Source organism: Chanos chanos, chromosome 1 (genome assembly GCF_902362185.1).
Source record: "Chanos chanos chromosome 1, fChaCha1.1, whole genome shotgun sequence".
NCBI classification, from domain to species: domain Eukaryota; kingdom Metazoa; phylum Chordata; class Actinopteri; order Gonorynchiformes; family Chanidae; genus Chanos; species Chanos chanos.
In genome coordinates this window covers 43,254,313-43,270,352 of record NC_044495.1, presented here as the reverse complement: position 1 = coordinate 43,270,352, position 16,040 = coordinate 43,254,313, and the positions used below count along the sequence as shown (strand labels likewise).

The 16,040-nt window shown below is 43.8% G+C and overlaps 3 protein-coding genes across 5 annotated transcripts; 1 reads left to right on the top strand and 2 right to left on the bottom strand.

The window, feature by feature from the left end:
• Nucleotides 1-339: 339 nt before the first annotated feature.
• On the bottom strand, nt 340-4,281 carry asb5a (ankyrin repeat and SOCS box containing 5a). The gene is made up of 7 exons (XM_030786719.1): nt 4,083-4,281; nt 2,725-2,804; nt 1,870-1,977; nt 1,510-1,663; nt 951-1,085; nt 678-869; nt 340-467 (listed from the first exon to the last, which is right to left on the bottom strand). The coding sequence occupies exons 1-7, from the start codon at nt 4,279-4,281 to the stop codon at nt 340-342; spliced, it is 996 nt and encodes a 331-aa protein (XP_030642579.1).
• A 3,572-nt stretch (nt 4,282-7,853) lies between these two features.
• On the bottom strand, nt 7,854-11,460 carry LOC115821242 (zinc finger protein 316). The gene is made up of 6 exons (XM_030785021.1): nt 11,446-11,460; nt 10,870-11,248; nt 10,526-10,716; nt 9,408-9,477; nt 8,712-9,030; nt 7,854-8,621 (listed from the first exon to the last, which is right to left on the bottom strand). The coding sequence occupies exons 2-6, from the start codon at nt 11,183-11,185 to the stop codon at nt 8,060-8,062; spliced, it is 1,458 nt and encodes a 485-aa protein (XP_030640881.1). The 5' UTR covers nt 11,186-11,248; nt 11,446-11,460; the 3' UTR covers nt 7,854-8,059.
• A 627-nt stretch (nt 11,461-12,087) lies between these two features.
• Nucleotides 12,088-14,201, top strand: LOC115814409 (macrophage migration inhibitory factor). Of its 3 annotated transcripts, none has more exons than XM_030777258.1 (4): nt 12,088-12,155; nt 12,266-12,393; nt 12,729-12,901; nt 13,967-14,201. In XM_030777258.1, the coding sequence occupies exons 2-4, from the start codon at nt 12,286-12,288 to the stop codon at nt 14,031-14,033; spliced, it is 348 nt and encodes a 115-aa protein (XP_030633118.1). In that variant the 5' UTR covers nt 12,088-12,155; nt 12,266-12,285; the 3' UTR covers nt 14,034-14,201. The 3 variants fall into 3 exon arrangements, with proteins under 3 accessions (XP_030633118.1, XP_030633111.1, XP_030633102.1); XM_030777251.1 differs by having other exon boundaries at nt 12,090-12,155; nt 12,263-12,393; XM_030777242.1 differs by having other exon boundaries at nt 12,114-12,393.
• Nucleotides 14,202-16,040: the final 1,839 nt, after the last annotated feature.

Genomic DNA, 16,040 nt, shown 5'->3' with positions numbered 1-16,040 from the left:
AAAAGAAAAAAATCACACATCCTTAAACATATTGGAGTGAATCTATTAAAGACCAACACACTAAAAACTATAATACAGAAATCTATTTCATAATAAACATGTTAAGGCCACAATTCAAAAGCCTTGGGCCACCTCAGTACTCAGAGTTGGTTAAGTATGTCTTTTTTAAATTATGATATGCCATCTAAAATGTCTGCACTCTGGGGAAAAAAAAACTCTGCTCCATTTCAGTTGTTTTCTCCTGACATTTTGAAACCACTCATGTTAAGTGTGGTGGGGCAGTGTGGGCATGGCTGAGTCAGAGGGTTCATGTGACGGTGTTGACCAGGTGACTTGGTTTCATCTGAACTGTATGAAGTTTTCCATGGCTTTTGGGAGGGGGAGGTGTGACAGAAGGTGCAGTCTGGTACGACCCACACAGTCTCTGATCCTCTGACGGCAGAGTTTGCTCAGGGAACGTGGTGTGGCTGGAAGAGAGGCAAGCAGACATGGGTGATGCTTCTAAAAATATTGACTCAGCTTCAACATGTTCTGAGTGTCATTCATGCATACCAGAAATTTTATAAGTCAAATATTTGTCCTCACACAACCAAGGTCAAATGATACTGGTAAACTATGCATCTCTCTCTCTCTCTCTCTCTCTCTCTCTCTCTCTCACTCTCTCTGTGTTTCCTTACCTTCATAAATCAGTAAGAACCCCTCTGTGAGACTTCCTGGCGGGGCAACCTCCACAGGTCGTTTATAATCCAGGTTTCTGGCGTTGACATCAGCGCCAAACTCCAGCAGGAGTTTAGCGATGCCAACACAATCTTTCTTAGCTGCTGCATGCAGGGGAGTGTCCATATTCAAACCTCTCTGCACGTTGGCTCCTGTACACATAAAATTATGCATATCTCAGCAATCTGGACCCATACGGATGTCACATACTGGAGTTCTAGAATAGGTTTTACCTCTGTCCAGAAGTTTCCGCGCGCACAGGAATTCCCTGCACATGCAGGAGGCATAAAGCGGAGTTCCGAGGTTGGGAATTTCGTAGTCTGGGTCAGCCCCCCATGTGATGAGTGTCTCCACACACTGACTGTAGCCTGGACAAGAGAAACCACAGTCTGAATATTCAGCAACTAATCAAGCAATCAGTCAATCAACTAACCAACAAAAAAAACAATTATTCACACAGGCAGAGACAGGCAGACAAATTCCTTTAAACTCTCATAAAAAAAAAAAAGAAGATCCAGATATCCCCTCTTCTGTCTCACACAACTTCTTGTGATTTGAAAAAACAGTTATAATTTCTGTATATATGTCAGTATCACTATTAACTATTACACTTCTTATGAAATAAAATCTGATTTGCAGTATTGACTGAAGTATGTGCTTTACCAACTGAATGCTGTAGAGACTGGAAATTTGCCATTTACCATACTTCTGACTTCTCCCCCTACTTACTATGTGTCCGATTTGTGACTAAGCTGTTTATTCTGGTTATGTCGAGTGTTATGGGGAGCCCACCTCTGCTGGCGGCCTCGTGGATGGGGGAAGGCTGGGATGGTGTCTGGGCTTGGGGCTGTGCTCCACTCTCCAAGAGAAGGTCTAGGCAGGTCATACTGCCAGCTGAACAGGCGTTAAACAGTGGAGTTATACCATCAATGGTCATCGCGTTAACCTAAGTTAACACACACACGCACACACACACACAGATGCATTTGAGTACATCAGCTGATCTTTTATCTAAGATGGCCCTTGGTAAAAGTCAGTAGTAATGTTACTTTAAAAATATAGCTCAAAGTTTTCTCTAAGGTGAAATAAATGAAAAACCACATGAAAAATCCACCAAAATGTTCATTATACCTGAGGAGTGTAATGACTTACATTAGCTCCAGCATCAATGAGGGCTCTGGCGCAGGACACATGATTTCCTATGCAGGCTTCATGGAGTGGGCTGACGTGGTCTATGGTCAGAACGTTCACACTGTGGCCCTACAGAGGTCGACAGATTGACACAATCAAAATCAAAAGCATCCTGGGTGCAGGAACTCTCTGTCTCCTGAGGGTGGCACCAGAATATCGTTCTATAGAAATCTCAACCCTCCATCCCTCCATCACACAAGACAAAAGTTTCTCTGTCTCATCATCACACAGAAGTAGGGATTGGGGGCACCTAAGGACAGGATTGAGAAACAGGGCACAAAAAGAGAACAGGGCTACTTATATTTATGGATGTTCATTCTGTGACAAAGGCACTTTACACCCCATATCTCCGTGGCTCCCTGAGCTCCTTCTCTTTCTCTGAGACCAGCACCAACACTCCTGACTCATGAAAAGTCATCAGAAAAATCCTTGGTTGACGTTGATGTGATGAGCCCAGAACAGAATTGAAAGCTCTGAAGCCCAGTAAACTCTAACACACTCAGTTCCTCAAACGCTGTCCCACTAATGTCATACTGTTAGGATTTGAAAGAGCTTAGCCTGATGTTTTGTTGGTTTGTATTTTCTGAGGTAGTCTGAGACTAGACGTCTCAGTGGATCTTCAGGAGGAAGGTCTCACCAAACTTGTTCCCACCGTAAAAACAGCTAAAACAGAAAATCAGTCTAATCACTCTTACACTGATGCTAGTCCCTCTTACCCGGCAGACCCAGTGGAGTAATGTGTCATGGAGCTTGAGTTTATCATAATGTGCTCACTGAGAGCATAAAAGAGGACATGCCCTTAATAATGTTCCTTACCCGGGCAATCAGGGTCTTGAGGACCAGCAGTCGTCCCTGGCTGGCAGCTTCATGAAGAGGAGATCGGTCAGCCCATGAACCTGCGGAAGAGGTTACATGTCAAAGTCTATCTCAGCAAACTGTACCTCTTTACTCTGCCCAAAAAGGAGGCAAAACTATCGGATTTGGAATCATTTCACCATCCTACAGACCACTGGACTATCCCTTAGAGCCGCGTTTGGCAGCTCCCAGCAGGCGGTGTGAGACAAGCGTTGTGTGTACACACCTGAGTCGATGTCCAGGATAACTGCTGATGCATTCCAGACATCATCATCCTCGCTTCTCTTCATTAACGATGCATCAACCGTAACACAAATCCGGCAAAGCAGAGAACTAAACAGCCACCAATGTTCCTCTTTGTGTGACAATGTTGGCATTACCTTTTCTCAACTTAAATCAACAGTTTATAGGTTATAAATACACCACAACTACTGTCTGTTTCTCTGTTCAAAGTGCTCAACTTGACACTTCCTTTTACTCCCTATGACTTGCTCTTTGCTGTGTCTTGCAGGTCTCTGAGGAGGCACGTTGTCACTATCGCACTCTCTGATACCATCTGTTTATTTCTCTGACCTTGCCTGCATCTAATAACCTCAGGGATGTCGACACTTGCTGGCTCCTCTTTCTGATGATTTCCTGATAGAGCCGTGTCTGAACCCATCTTGCATTCTGATTGGCCGTGCTAAAGATGACTGGGTATGTTTTTGCAGTGAAAGTGTTGGGTAGGGAGGGAGGAGGGGGTCGAATGGCACATGCTGGCCTGTATGCTATTAATAACACAGAAAGTGTCGGCCAACTGGTTACGTCTACAGCTTGAGTGTTATGTTAGTGAAAAGGTCTTGTTTGTGAACCACTTCACCCTTAGTGTGTTCAACTGCATGCACCCAGCATTCTTTGCATCCTCACGGTATAGTGTCACATAGTCATGTTTATGTGTTTTTCGCTTGGTCTACGTGTAACTTTGTGCTTGAAATGAGAGGGGGGCCTCTGTATGTAGAAACATCATCTCCCTCAGGAAATGCTAACTGGAAACAAAAACAGTTCAGTTTCCATAGAATTGCGGATGGTATGGATATAGGTCACCTCATGTTTCCTTCCAGAAAACGCTCCCACTCCCTCAACCCCCTAACATACCTCTTCTACGAATCCCCACCCACTATGGAAAAACAGGTCATCCATGTTTTAAGCTCTGTTTGCGCTTTTAACATTTAAGGTTCCCATAAACCATGATAATGAGATTATTTCTTATACATAGGTACACTGTGGAGGCCTTGGGCATTGTGGAAGTGAGAGGGCAGTGGTGAAGGAAGAACACTCACTCTGCCCTTGGCTGGACTCGTAGAACTCCGCGGAGATCCGGGCCGCCTCTCTCTGGTTGCCTTTGATGATGTAGAAGTGAGTGAGCAGGTTCAGCGTGATCCTGATGAAGAGTTTGCAGCAGAACAAAGCGAGAATGGTCAAGTAAACGTTAGACAGCTGGGCGGCAAAGGGCCGATACTCTGCAGCTGGCTCTGTCATGGCTGCATGTGTGTGCAGGACTCTGGCATGGGGGGGCTGGGGTGTCTTTCTGGGAGAGACAGAGGGGTGGGAGAGGGTTGTGGTGTTTGGAATCCTGCTTTGCCCCCCGTGGAACATATGTGCCTCTCCAATTGCACCCCCCCCCCCTTGTGGACCGTAGGGGTCCTCACTGTAGACTGTAACAGGTTGGGATTGGAAGGCTGTTGAGAATGCCTGCAACTAGCGTTTCTTTTTTGTTGTTGTTGTCGTTGTTGATATTTTTTTTTGTGATGGAAAAAACAGACAGGAAGTTTAAAAATAGGTCAATAAAAATATGTTTAAAATAAAGAAAGAAAGAAAATCTATTTTATGGTCTGATTTTAAACTCAATATTAGTTCATACGGGGAACATGTGGTTAAATTTTAAGTTGTGAATTATCTTACAATTTATCATAAGCAATACCAACTAAGGCTTTAACATGTATACAAGGCTCATGACAGCACAGCAGTTTGGTTATCCTTGAGATAGAAAAATAAAACTGATTGCTGATTGCTGATTGTGAAGTCTGCTCTGAATGGTGTGATCGACATATGTGATGGCTGATATACTGCAGTGCTGTAGACCAGTGGTTCTCAACTCCAGTCCTGAGGGCCCCCTGTCCTGCATGTCTTTGTTTAACTCAAGACTGACACATATGATTCTAAAGATCATCAAGCCCTTGACTGGCTCAATTAACTGTGATAATGAAGAGTTAAAACAAAGATGTGCAGGACAGGGGGCCCTCAGGACTGGAGTTGAGAATTGCTGCTGCAGAATACACATGACATCTGAGTTTTGGGGGTTTTTTAGCTCTTTTGCAGTTAGGGTTATAGACACAAACGGACTTTTCATAGCCTGGAAACATTTCATGTGATACTCAGCTATAGAGGAACAAAGGTGGCCAGTGTAACAAAAGTGAAGAATTGACACGGATTTTGTGTATATACATATATATATATATATATATATACACACACACACACACACACAGACACACATATATATATATAACATGCATGACTAATACATGGCTACAGATACACACTTGTTCTAGTCATCTGTCTTCATCATGTTTTATAAATGCGTTATGCTAGTCAACACTGTAGGATGTGTCCAGCCAAGCCACAAATCCAAGCCAGGTGTCTAATTTTTGGAGAGGTTTTTTGTGTGTGTGTATTTGTTTGATAAGCTGGGATGTGGTGGGACTGCATCACTTGTTCTAACCTCACGCCTAACCCTACCTTAACCTTAACATAAACTTCACCCTTTTTACCAACAAGGTGAAAAAAACAAACTATTCTTAAGAGATGTTGTAAGCTCACTACACTTGGTAGAAACACCACACTGACACCATGTCAGACAGAACTTTAAGCTGCTCAGGAGGTCCTTAAACCAGGAGGACGCTGCACATGTGGAAGACTGGACACCCCTCTCATCTCAGTGGGTGACACGTTGCCCTCTGGGCGGCAGCAGTGACCCATGCCATCTCCTACAGGGGCACTTTCTCTGAAGTGCTGGGTTTCACTACTGTCTAGGATCCACATTCATGTTTTGTCTTGGTGGTTATCGTTTCTATTGATAGCAGCTTATGTCATGTTATAGTTGTTTGCTCGTTTGATTAGTTTGTGCAGTATATTTTTGTTTGTGAAGACACAGCTGATTTTCCTGCACAAAAAAATTTAAATAAGAGCATTCACTTATTTTGTTTAAGGTTCTGGACTCAAATGTTGTAAAGTAAAGGTTCATCGTTCCTAGCACCTTTATTAAGCTAGTCCCTCTCATACGAAGGTTTTGCTATCGTCACCATCACCTATGTTACAAACTATTAAAATTCAGATAGACATCAGGTCAATATCGCTTCTATTACTTTCAGTCTGTTTGATATCATGTATGTTTGCTACGTGTTTCTTTACTGTCAGAACAATAACTCAATTTTGTCCCAGTCAAGCTATTCTGCTGTTAGATGCTGTGTGATGGATTGATGGGTTGATTGTGTCAGCGAATTAATTTTGAACCTGGATTAAACTTTATTTTTACCACTTATATGTATTACACGGTTAGTAATGCATAGCTTCCAGCTAATAAGAACTGAGTATACGCTCACACCTTGGAAAAATAAACAGTGTAACAACACTGAGACGTTTTATCATGTATACATATCTTTGTACTTTACAGCAGCGCAAAAATCTTGCTACCTATAAAAAGTCGAAATCTGCCTGTCAGCACGATACGTGCTGTAAAGTTACATGACAAAAATTTCTGATCTATGAAATAGACCTGGTTTTTAAATCTGGTAAATTTGAATTTTTTACGTGCCATAGATGCTGTGAAGCCATGCGCTGCCATCTAGTGGAGAAAGGAACGATTGGAGCGGGAGATCAAAACTAGTAAACGTACTCTGAATAATACACAGGGAAGTGTTCCAGAAAGCGGGTTTTAGTGAAAACTCTGAGTTAGTTAACTCAGAACTAGTAGTAAACCTCCTAATATAACAGCCCCTCGACTTTGTTTTGCTAGTAGAATGAAGCCATAACTCTGAGTTTTCACTAAGCCCGCTCTCTGGAATATCCCGCAGATCATCTTCACAACGTCGGATAGAATGTTACACGCGTAATAAAAACATGGAGGATTGGGCAGGAGGAACACAACTGCGACTAGAGAGGGTGCAATGAAAGCAGTCTTCACAGGTGTTTGAAAAGTAGCAGTAGTTTAAGAGGCAGTTGACATTGCAGGTAGAGTGTATTAGACAGGAGTGCGTTTAACACACTGTAAAGGGTAAAACGTGGTTAAACTGGAAGTGCTTAGCAGTTGTGTGTATATGACATCAGCCTGCCTAACTGCGCTAAGAATATTCCGTATCTAGAATGTTTAGTATCTTTAGCTTTGAGTGCTGCATTATTCTTAATGGCTATGAGTAAACTAGTTCAACGTGAAAAATGGTACAAATTGAAATGAATGTATTTAAACCACATTAATGAACGTATACACATATATCTGTAACAGACAATTTACAAAACCAAATAAATATATATGGCAGACTGTCCTCAGTGAGCGTGTGTGGTCTGAGTATGGTGTGTGTATGTAAATACTGAGTGCCAGGGAGGAAGGACAGAAGACCGCAAACAGCCAGCGTTTTCACGGTTTACTTGCATGTTTACTAGCATCACCCATAACACAAAATTCTCTGCAAAATACAGAATATGAAAGGTAACGCAAGAAGAAGGGGGAATAATTTCACAAGCAATAATGCAGGAATCATTTAATTCAGTTAGAAGTACAGTTTCACTCATAACATACTAAAGAACACTTTTACACACTTCAGTCAAATAAATCAGAAGTTCTTTCCAAAATTAAAAAAAAAAAAAAAGATTATCAAAAAAGATTTCCACACATAGCTGAGATGCTCACTGGACGTGACTGAAAGGAAAAAATGAAAGTAACAATTTAGAATGTTTTAAGTCTCCCATATCTAGATAAAAGTCCCAAAGAAAGTAGCACACAAAAATTTTGAGGGAACAGCAGGGTTCTGTGTGTGTGTGTGTGTGTCTGTGTGTTCTGGAATACTGCTAGATATTCTTTGATACTGGGCTTCCTGAGATACTGGTTCCATTTGACTTCTGGGGGTCTGTGTGTTTCATTAGCTGTGTTGTCTCGGTTTTTTGTGCTGTAACAGGTTGCATTGGATGGTAATCTAGTGGCACTTTATGGCTTGTTGTTTGTGTTTGCGTGAGAGGTTGTTGCCTGGCTGTGGTTGGTCGGTCAGACACTGTAGAAACACTGGTGCTGTTGGAGCTGTTCACCGTCGCTGAAGGTTTTACTGCAGTGGGGACACTGGTGGAAGTTTTTGTCTCCACGCTCCACGCTGTGGATGTGCTGATGTCTTTTCAGATACTCCACGCGGCTGAAACGTTTCCCGCACGCTCCACACTCGTACGGACGCTCACCTGTGTGGATACGCTGGTGCCGCTCCAGGTTGCCAAGGCGACTGAAGCTCCTCCCGCACTGCGGGCACCTGTGCGGCCGTTCGCCCGTGTGGACCAGCTGGTGGCGCTCCAGTGAGCGTGCATGCGTGAAACGTTTGCCACACAGTTCACAGCGGTGCGGCCGCTCACCGGCCTGCACACACTCATGACTCTTCAGGCTCCAGACATGACCGAAGGTCCGACCACACGCCGCGCACCGATATGGCCTCTCCTCTCCCAGTGAACATGTGTGTTCCGCCAGGTCTGATGCCGTGTTGAAACCACCTCCACACTGGCCACAGAAATGCAGGAAGTCCCCACACTCTGCACCTGACAGCTCCTCCTGTTCCTCCTCCAAACTCCCAGTGGCTGATGGGAGTTGTATTTCGGGAGCTTCCTGCTCCAGTCCAGGTCCTGGTTCGCTGCCTCCTTCCCTGGGGCGTTTGTGCCTGCCTGCCCCAGGCCTGGATGCCGTCGACAGCTCTCTGAGTACAGGAGTGTTCTGCTGGGAGCTGCAAAGACCGTCCAGACCAATATACTCCACACTGTCAGCATTCCCCATCCCATGGGCGGTGCTTGTCAGGCCAGACTCCGCCTCTTCTCTCTCACACTCGGCTTTTAGGGCTGTCTCCAGACCACTGAGCTCGTCACCTGCAGACACACCCCCTGGAGCCTCTGTCAAGGAGGGCTGCCCCTCCCAAGACGATTCAACAGACAGGCTTCGCCCACCTGATCCTGTACCCACAGAGACAGGGGCCAGGTTCAGATCTCCTGTGAAAAGACACACTACAGTCAATTCATACACACACACACTGAAATACATACACACGCACCACACACTGAAAGCAGACACACTGAAAGCAAACACACACACAGAAACACACAAAAGCACACTCACACTACAGCCACCCAACACACATTGAGAGCACACACACTGAACGTGCAAACGCAAACACACACATTAAGAGCACACACACTGAAAACATACAAACTAGTCACCTCACACATAAATGAACTCTCTCTGCCTAGACACACACAGCACAGTGATCTCTCTCAACATTTCAGCCCTGAGAAGACATGCGCGCGCGCACACACACACACACACAAATACACACAGAGCTTACCATGACTGGGGCTGTGTGGACTGGTTTCACTCTGGTTCATCTGCAGAGCCTCCTGGAGCAACCTAAGAGAATCTGGTCTGTACACCTGGTCCTGTTCACACTGACACACATACACACACACACACACACACGAGCGCGCATACACATACACATACACAGACAAACAGACAGATAAGTTACAAAACTGCAAGCGAAGTCTCTAACCTTTTACTACACATTGTAACAGAAACGCATCAGGCATATAATAGCTGAATCTCCCCATACACACTGGCCACAGTGTAAAGCATCACGTCTCCAGTTTACAACAACCCATCTGACCCTCTGTCAGCTTTCACCATCACGTGTGAAAAACAGAAGGCAAACTCTGACATGTTCCTTTTTCCCCTTTGTGTTGGCCCTTCCGCTCTTCTCACCACTGATTTTCTTTTTTTAATTTCAGTTGTTGAACCACAAATATGTCTCTCTCCATTACGTATATATGTTGATAAATATAATAAATGAAGAGCTAAGGAAGACAGTCATGCTTTTGTAATTACATGTGTTTGTTAAAAAGTTACAGTTTTGTACATTCTCTACACTGACTGTCTGGTCAATGGCTAACTGTCATTTCAGAATTACAGCACCAACAGAGCGTCAAGGGATAGACTATTTTGCATGCTAAGTAAAAGAAGTGAGTTCCATACCTCTGGTTAAATAAATGTATTATTTATCCATTTATGTATTTCTTGACACCTCTGTGACCTCTCCAGTGTGATGCTGTTACATGAGATGAGTTTGCTGAATGACTGCTAAATGTAGATAAGTACTGAGAACAGGAGAACTGGAACCAGGGAACAAGTCGGCTCTCCAGCCCGTCCCGCCCAGTGTATGATGTGTGCAGATGGAAGAGCGTGAAGGTCAGTGCAGTGTGATGTTCTAACTATGAGAGCCAATTCAAAATGGATAATATCCATACTCTCTCTCTGTCTTATTAGGGTGGAGAGGTTTGGATGTGAAAGCTCTGGTAATGTCCCTGCCTCCCTGTGTTCTGCCTCACGCTTTTACTGCCTGCTCCTCTCTCTCTCTCTCTCTCTCTCTCTCTCTCTCCCTCCCTCCTTCTCTCCCTGCAGCTGTTTCCTCTCCTCTGATTGGCTCCTCACCTCCTCTTTGATGTTGGCCGCCTCCTTTCCTTCCCTGGAGACACGTTTCCTCTCCTCCTTCTCTTCCTCCTCCTCAGCACCCTCTCCTCCAGCAGGCAGATGGATGAGGTAGACATCCCTCCTCTCCGCTCCTGCTCCTTCCACCCCTTCCTCCCACACACCATCACTCCACTCCTTTCCTGGCTTTCCTCCTAAGTGGGAGAGGAGGGGAGACAGAGGAGAACAGGAGGGGTGGAGGGGGAAAAAGAGGAGGAGAAAAAGAAGGAGATAGATATGTAGCTATGGAAAATGCCGCCATCATAGCTATCCACCGCAGTTCAACCCTAACAAAGACGCGAATATACTTGTCGGACACAAATACTCACTTTGGATCTCCACGCGGCGTTTTTTGCGCCCGTTATCTTCTCCGCCTAACAGTCCAGCCGCGCGCCGACTCGCCGCCCAGCCCATGCCGTATTTTCGCTCATTTCTTAGTTTGTTTTCTGTGAGTCTAAGTCGTAATTTCAGGGCTTCGTTCTCTTTCCTGTTTAGCGAAATTTCTACCAGATAGTCGTTCACCGTGTCCTGAAAGAGCTTGGTTATCTCACACACTGACGCACGGACTAAACTGTCCATAACGGCAGTCAGGTGTGCTTGGAAGGTTTTCACCGTGTCCGCCATGGTCCCGCGGCGATGTTGAATCACACAGGGATAGCTGGTTTATCGTTCTGACTTAAAGAATTTCTCAAGTAAACAAAACAGATCCGAACACTTTACTATTTTTTCAACTCTTCACCTTATCCAACAGCATATCATCACAGGCTTGGCTTGGTGCGCTAAAACGGATTCCATCAAAATCAGTTAGCTAAGTTAAATCTCCCTCATGATTTAATCAACTGTACAAAACAATAACTAACAACGTTCTAACGACAGCCACTTACCTCCGCTGATACCGGCAAGTTATTATTGAACATGAACAGCCTGTTGCACATTCAGCGACAATACTGTGCGTGTAGTTAGATGGTAAAGTCTGGAATCAAATACGTAAAATAAGACAACAAACTTCCCAACACATCGATGAGACCATACAGCTCTTCAGTCTCCTCATCACCTAGACCTTCACCAGTCGCGCGAGGCTGTCCGTGACGTTTCAAAAATAAACAGAAAGGGTAGCGAACTCATATGATGCCATAACCCGACGAAGAAATAAAATGTCACTGCTTGTGTTTGAAAAGACCGATCATTAATTGTCGTCAGTACTGTAGAATCTCAAGTGCGCTTCATCAATCGCATCAACGATGTTACTTCCGGATGTTTAACGTGCATGCGAGTTGATACCGTAAATCACGTACGAAGTGCACCAATTTGAAGAAAATGTCCGTTTAAATGTACTGTTTTTCTAAGGCTTGTCACTGTTAGAAAACCTACGGTATGGTATGATTTCTTGTGAGACAATCTGATAAATCTGGATAAATCTGTGATCTGACAGTCAGGTGACGTGTCTCGGTATGTAAAGTTTGTAATTTTATCGCCGTGAATAAATAGGTGTTCTTCCAGCGCACTAGAGGCGCTGAAGTTCCTCTGAAACTGACGGTGACAAGCTCGAATGTGTCTTCGTTTGTGTGAGCCACTGGAAAGATTTGTAGTGCGCGTGAGTGCTCCGTACCCTCACGAACACCATAAACAGTCAGTTGAAAGTCTCCAAGGCACTTGTTTCGTTTTCACTGTCTACACTAACGTTAATTCATTGCTCTGCAGCAGTATCTATCATAGACGCAGCGATGCCGATGTTCGTGGTGAACACAAACGTGGCGAAGGATGCGGTGCCTGCACAGCTGCTTTCAGAGGTCACAGAAGAGCTCGCGAAAGCGATGGGGAAACCCGCTCAGGTGATTTTCTCTTCTTTGCGCATTTTGTGACTTTGCTCATAATTTTGCATAGGTATTACCAACATATATATTGGTAGCCAGCTCCTTGACTTCACGCACTACACGGCTGAGGCCTGCGTTAAGAGGACCGAAGAGGATTTTTCCACTGATCACTTTCATGGTCTTGCGTTACTTTATGTGAACGCAGTGACACGGTCTCGGGCTGCTGTGTCGTCCCTAATATTTTACAATAGCGATGGCATATCATGGGTGAAACTGTCCTATTCCTTGTAATTCTTTGCTTTCGTGTTAATATTTCAGTATTTGTTTGTCTTCTCGTATGTTTTGTGCGTTAGTATATCGCGGTGCACATCGTGCCGGATCAGATGATGATGTTTGGAGGCAAGTCGGATCCATGCGCGCTCTGTTCCCTTCACAGCATCGGGAAGATCGGTGGGACGCAAAACAAACAGTATTCACAGCTACTGTGTGGCCTGCTCAACAAACACCTGGGTATCTCTCCGGACAGGTACACACTCTCAGTCTCTAGTATACACACATTAAACACAGCTCAGCACTGTTATGGGAAACTATGCTCACACACATTCTCTACAAGCATCTTCTTAGAACTTGACATTTAGAAATATCCTCTTCTTTGAGGGCCACCCTTGTATGTCATTGTGTTCCAGAATAAATCTAACCCTAACCTGAAACTAATGTTCAGAGGCATTTGAGGATGCAGATTTGCTGAGTCAAGCCCAATTTATACTTCTGCGTCAAATCTACACTGTAGCTACGGCGTAGCTTGACGTGCACCTCCCTAGAAATGTAACTACGCGTTGCTGCAACGCGTGTCGAAGCAGACCGCAACAACTGTGATTGGTCCGCTTGGTAGCATCACTCTCCTTCTGCTCAATCGGTTCAATGGTCGTACACACATCTCCTCCGATGTCTTCTCTCTTTTCTGTGTTGCAGTAATTTCAGTAAAAGTAACAGTTGTTCAACATTTATTAGCTCCAACTCCAACATGATCCACTCAGTTTCAGTTGCGAACTGAACACTCGTTATTCTGAGAGCTCCGTTTGTTTGTCCCCCAAAATTTAGAGACTAGTCCTTCTTTTGAATGCAAAACTTGTTTTACAGATATTGCTGTGCAAGCACCGAATTCTGACTTTATTTAACATTACTCCATCGTTTGTAATGCATGAGGAAATCAATAAAGTGGCATAGAAATCCCACTGCAAACTAGCGTTTTGAAGGTTTCATTACAGAGCGACGCAGACACACCAACGCAGAAGTATAAATGCTCACATCATAGACCACTCGCATAGACTACAGCGTAGAGGCCACGCAGAGATATAAATCAGCCGTCAGGTGTGTTTGTGCGGGGATAGAGCAGAAGCTTGGTTACGTTGCTGTTCTCCAAGACAACAGATGCCTGTTGTAACTAGCTGAGTGTCAGACTAATAGGTACATTGTGTCACTTTAACCACATTAGTGTAGTAATCTTCGTCAGCCAGACTGCGCCTGAGGTCTTAGTTAAGTCACTGTTCAATGAAGGTCTAATGCTCCAACCGCTTTTTCTCCATTGCAGGATCTACGTGAACTTTTTTGACATGCCAGCAGCAAATGTGGCTTGGAACAACAGCACTTTTGGTTGAAAGAAAAGAAACATTTTTGTCTTCTTTCTGTAGAGCTCTAGTTTGTCTGCTCATTCTGAATAAGAGCACAGGGCAAAGGAAACCAAGTGACTGAAAGATGTAGTTTGGAACACAAAGCACTTATTGTAGATCCCTGGATCCACTGATGTTACAATAAAATATGTACCATTCCCCTAATGTGTGCTGTTTTGCTTCTTTTATTCAGCAGATAGTTTGCATGTGGTTATTTCAGAGAGGGTTTTATATGTTAAGCTCACAAATTAATTCAGACTGAAGTCATAAGTTAAGCATACACTTCGGTTACTATATTCTGGTTGAACTTCTGTGCAACATCATTGTACAGTAATCACCCCTGACTCTTGCAGTCAGTTAACACCAGACTGTTACATAGGGAACGGTGTGATATTCTGGAGAAACTCCACATTTCCGAAGTTCATGAGTTTTCCCTATACTGAAAAAGCCAGTTGGGTATCATTATCTCTTATTGGAGCTGAGTATTAAGCACTGCAACCATGACTTGGCACAAGAACTGGGATGGAACTTTTGGCATAAAGAAAAAAAAAGACAGAAAACAGTATTATTCAAGAGGCCTATACAAAGTAGGACTATGCAGCACCAGGGAGTTTATAAGGATTATGTAGAGTGAGTTCTGTGTAAAACTGCATAAATATGTAAAGAGATCATTATTATTGATTCCAACCAAATCTTTGTTTGAATCAAACAGCAAAGCCAGATTTATTAAGACGTCTAAAAAGTCTGAATGAAGAGGAAGCACACAACATCTAAATATATAAATATTAAATACTTAAGTAAATGAATATATACCTATATGTAGAATTTGCACTTTTGCAAAGAAAACCCTTGCCCCACAAGTCTTTGCTTACCATGGTTGGCATATAGCCATTAGATATGATTTCTGTCCTTTGTGGCATTAATAGATTAGCTGTGATTTAGCCATGCTGATTGATTTGTCATGCTGAAAGAGCACGTCTGGTGTGATGACTGAGCAAAACAGACTGGCTGCACCTTATTTACACCCTCTTAAAGAAAGAGGTGTACACTGCATTTTATTCTTTCTCTTTTTAAATGTGGGGAGTGCATCATACTTTTACAGATTTCAAGAAGATTTTCTTTACTGACACAAAATGCCCACTCACAAATGTTGAGGGTTTATAGCTGAGAGCACAGGATAAATCTTCACCAACATGGTAGAGATTTTCTGCTACACAGAGACTCCAACATTTGACCAGGCTTTTTTTTGTTTGTTTTAAATAACCCTGAGAACAGCAGGTCTGTTGGCTGGAGGAGCTGAGCCAGTGATGAATTCATTCACTGCTGTAAAGTATTTCATATTCCAGACCAGTGTTAGCGGACAACTTCCAAAACATTGTTCCATTAATTTATTTTTCATTTTGGTTCACCGCTGCTGATTCATACTGATCCAGGGTGTAACTATGAGAGTTCCCTCTTCTGCGAAGTATGCTGTCTCCAACAAGTCACAAAAACACAGTGCACATCCCACCATTCAGTTTCCCATGGCCAGGGTGAGTGATTCAATAGGACCCTGACTACATATGATAAAGTGGTACACAGACCAAGACCTGAGAAAATGGGATGAGCATCTTCCTCCTACAAACTGCAGCATACGGGAGCATCAGGTTCATTTTAGTGCTCGTTAGGGAGGCTCTCCAGTCTCAAGTTGTATGTCTCTGCATTGCACAGATTAGTGGTGAAGACAGAGACATGCCACAGTTTGTGCAGAGACTTTGAAATGGTTGGCAGTAGCTCCACCAAGTTGCTCACCAGAACCGGCAAAATAAACTGTCCAGCCAAATGAGGAACTCTCACACTGTGTCGTGGGAGAATTCCTCCAATGTCAAGGATGTGGCCCATTTGGAAGCTGGCACATTGAAAAGAGGCCACAGCCCTAAGCTTGAAGTTCCATGGCGTGGACTTCTTGTCAGCATAGCATGTCTTGGTCCAGTCAATAAACTTCAAAGGCCAAAG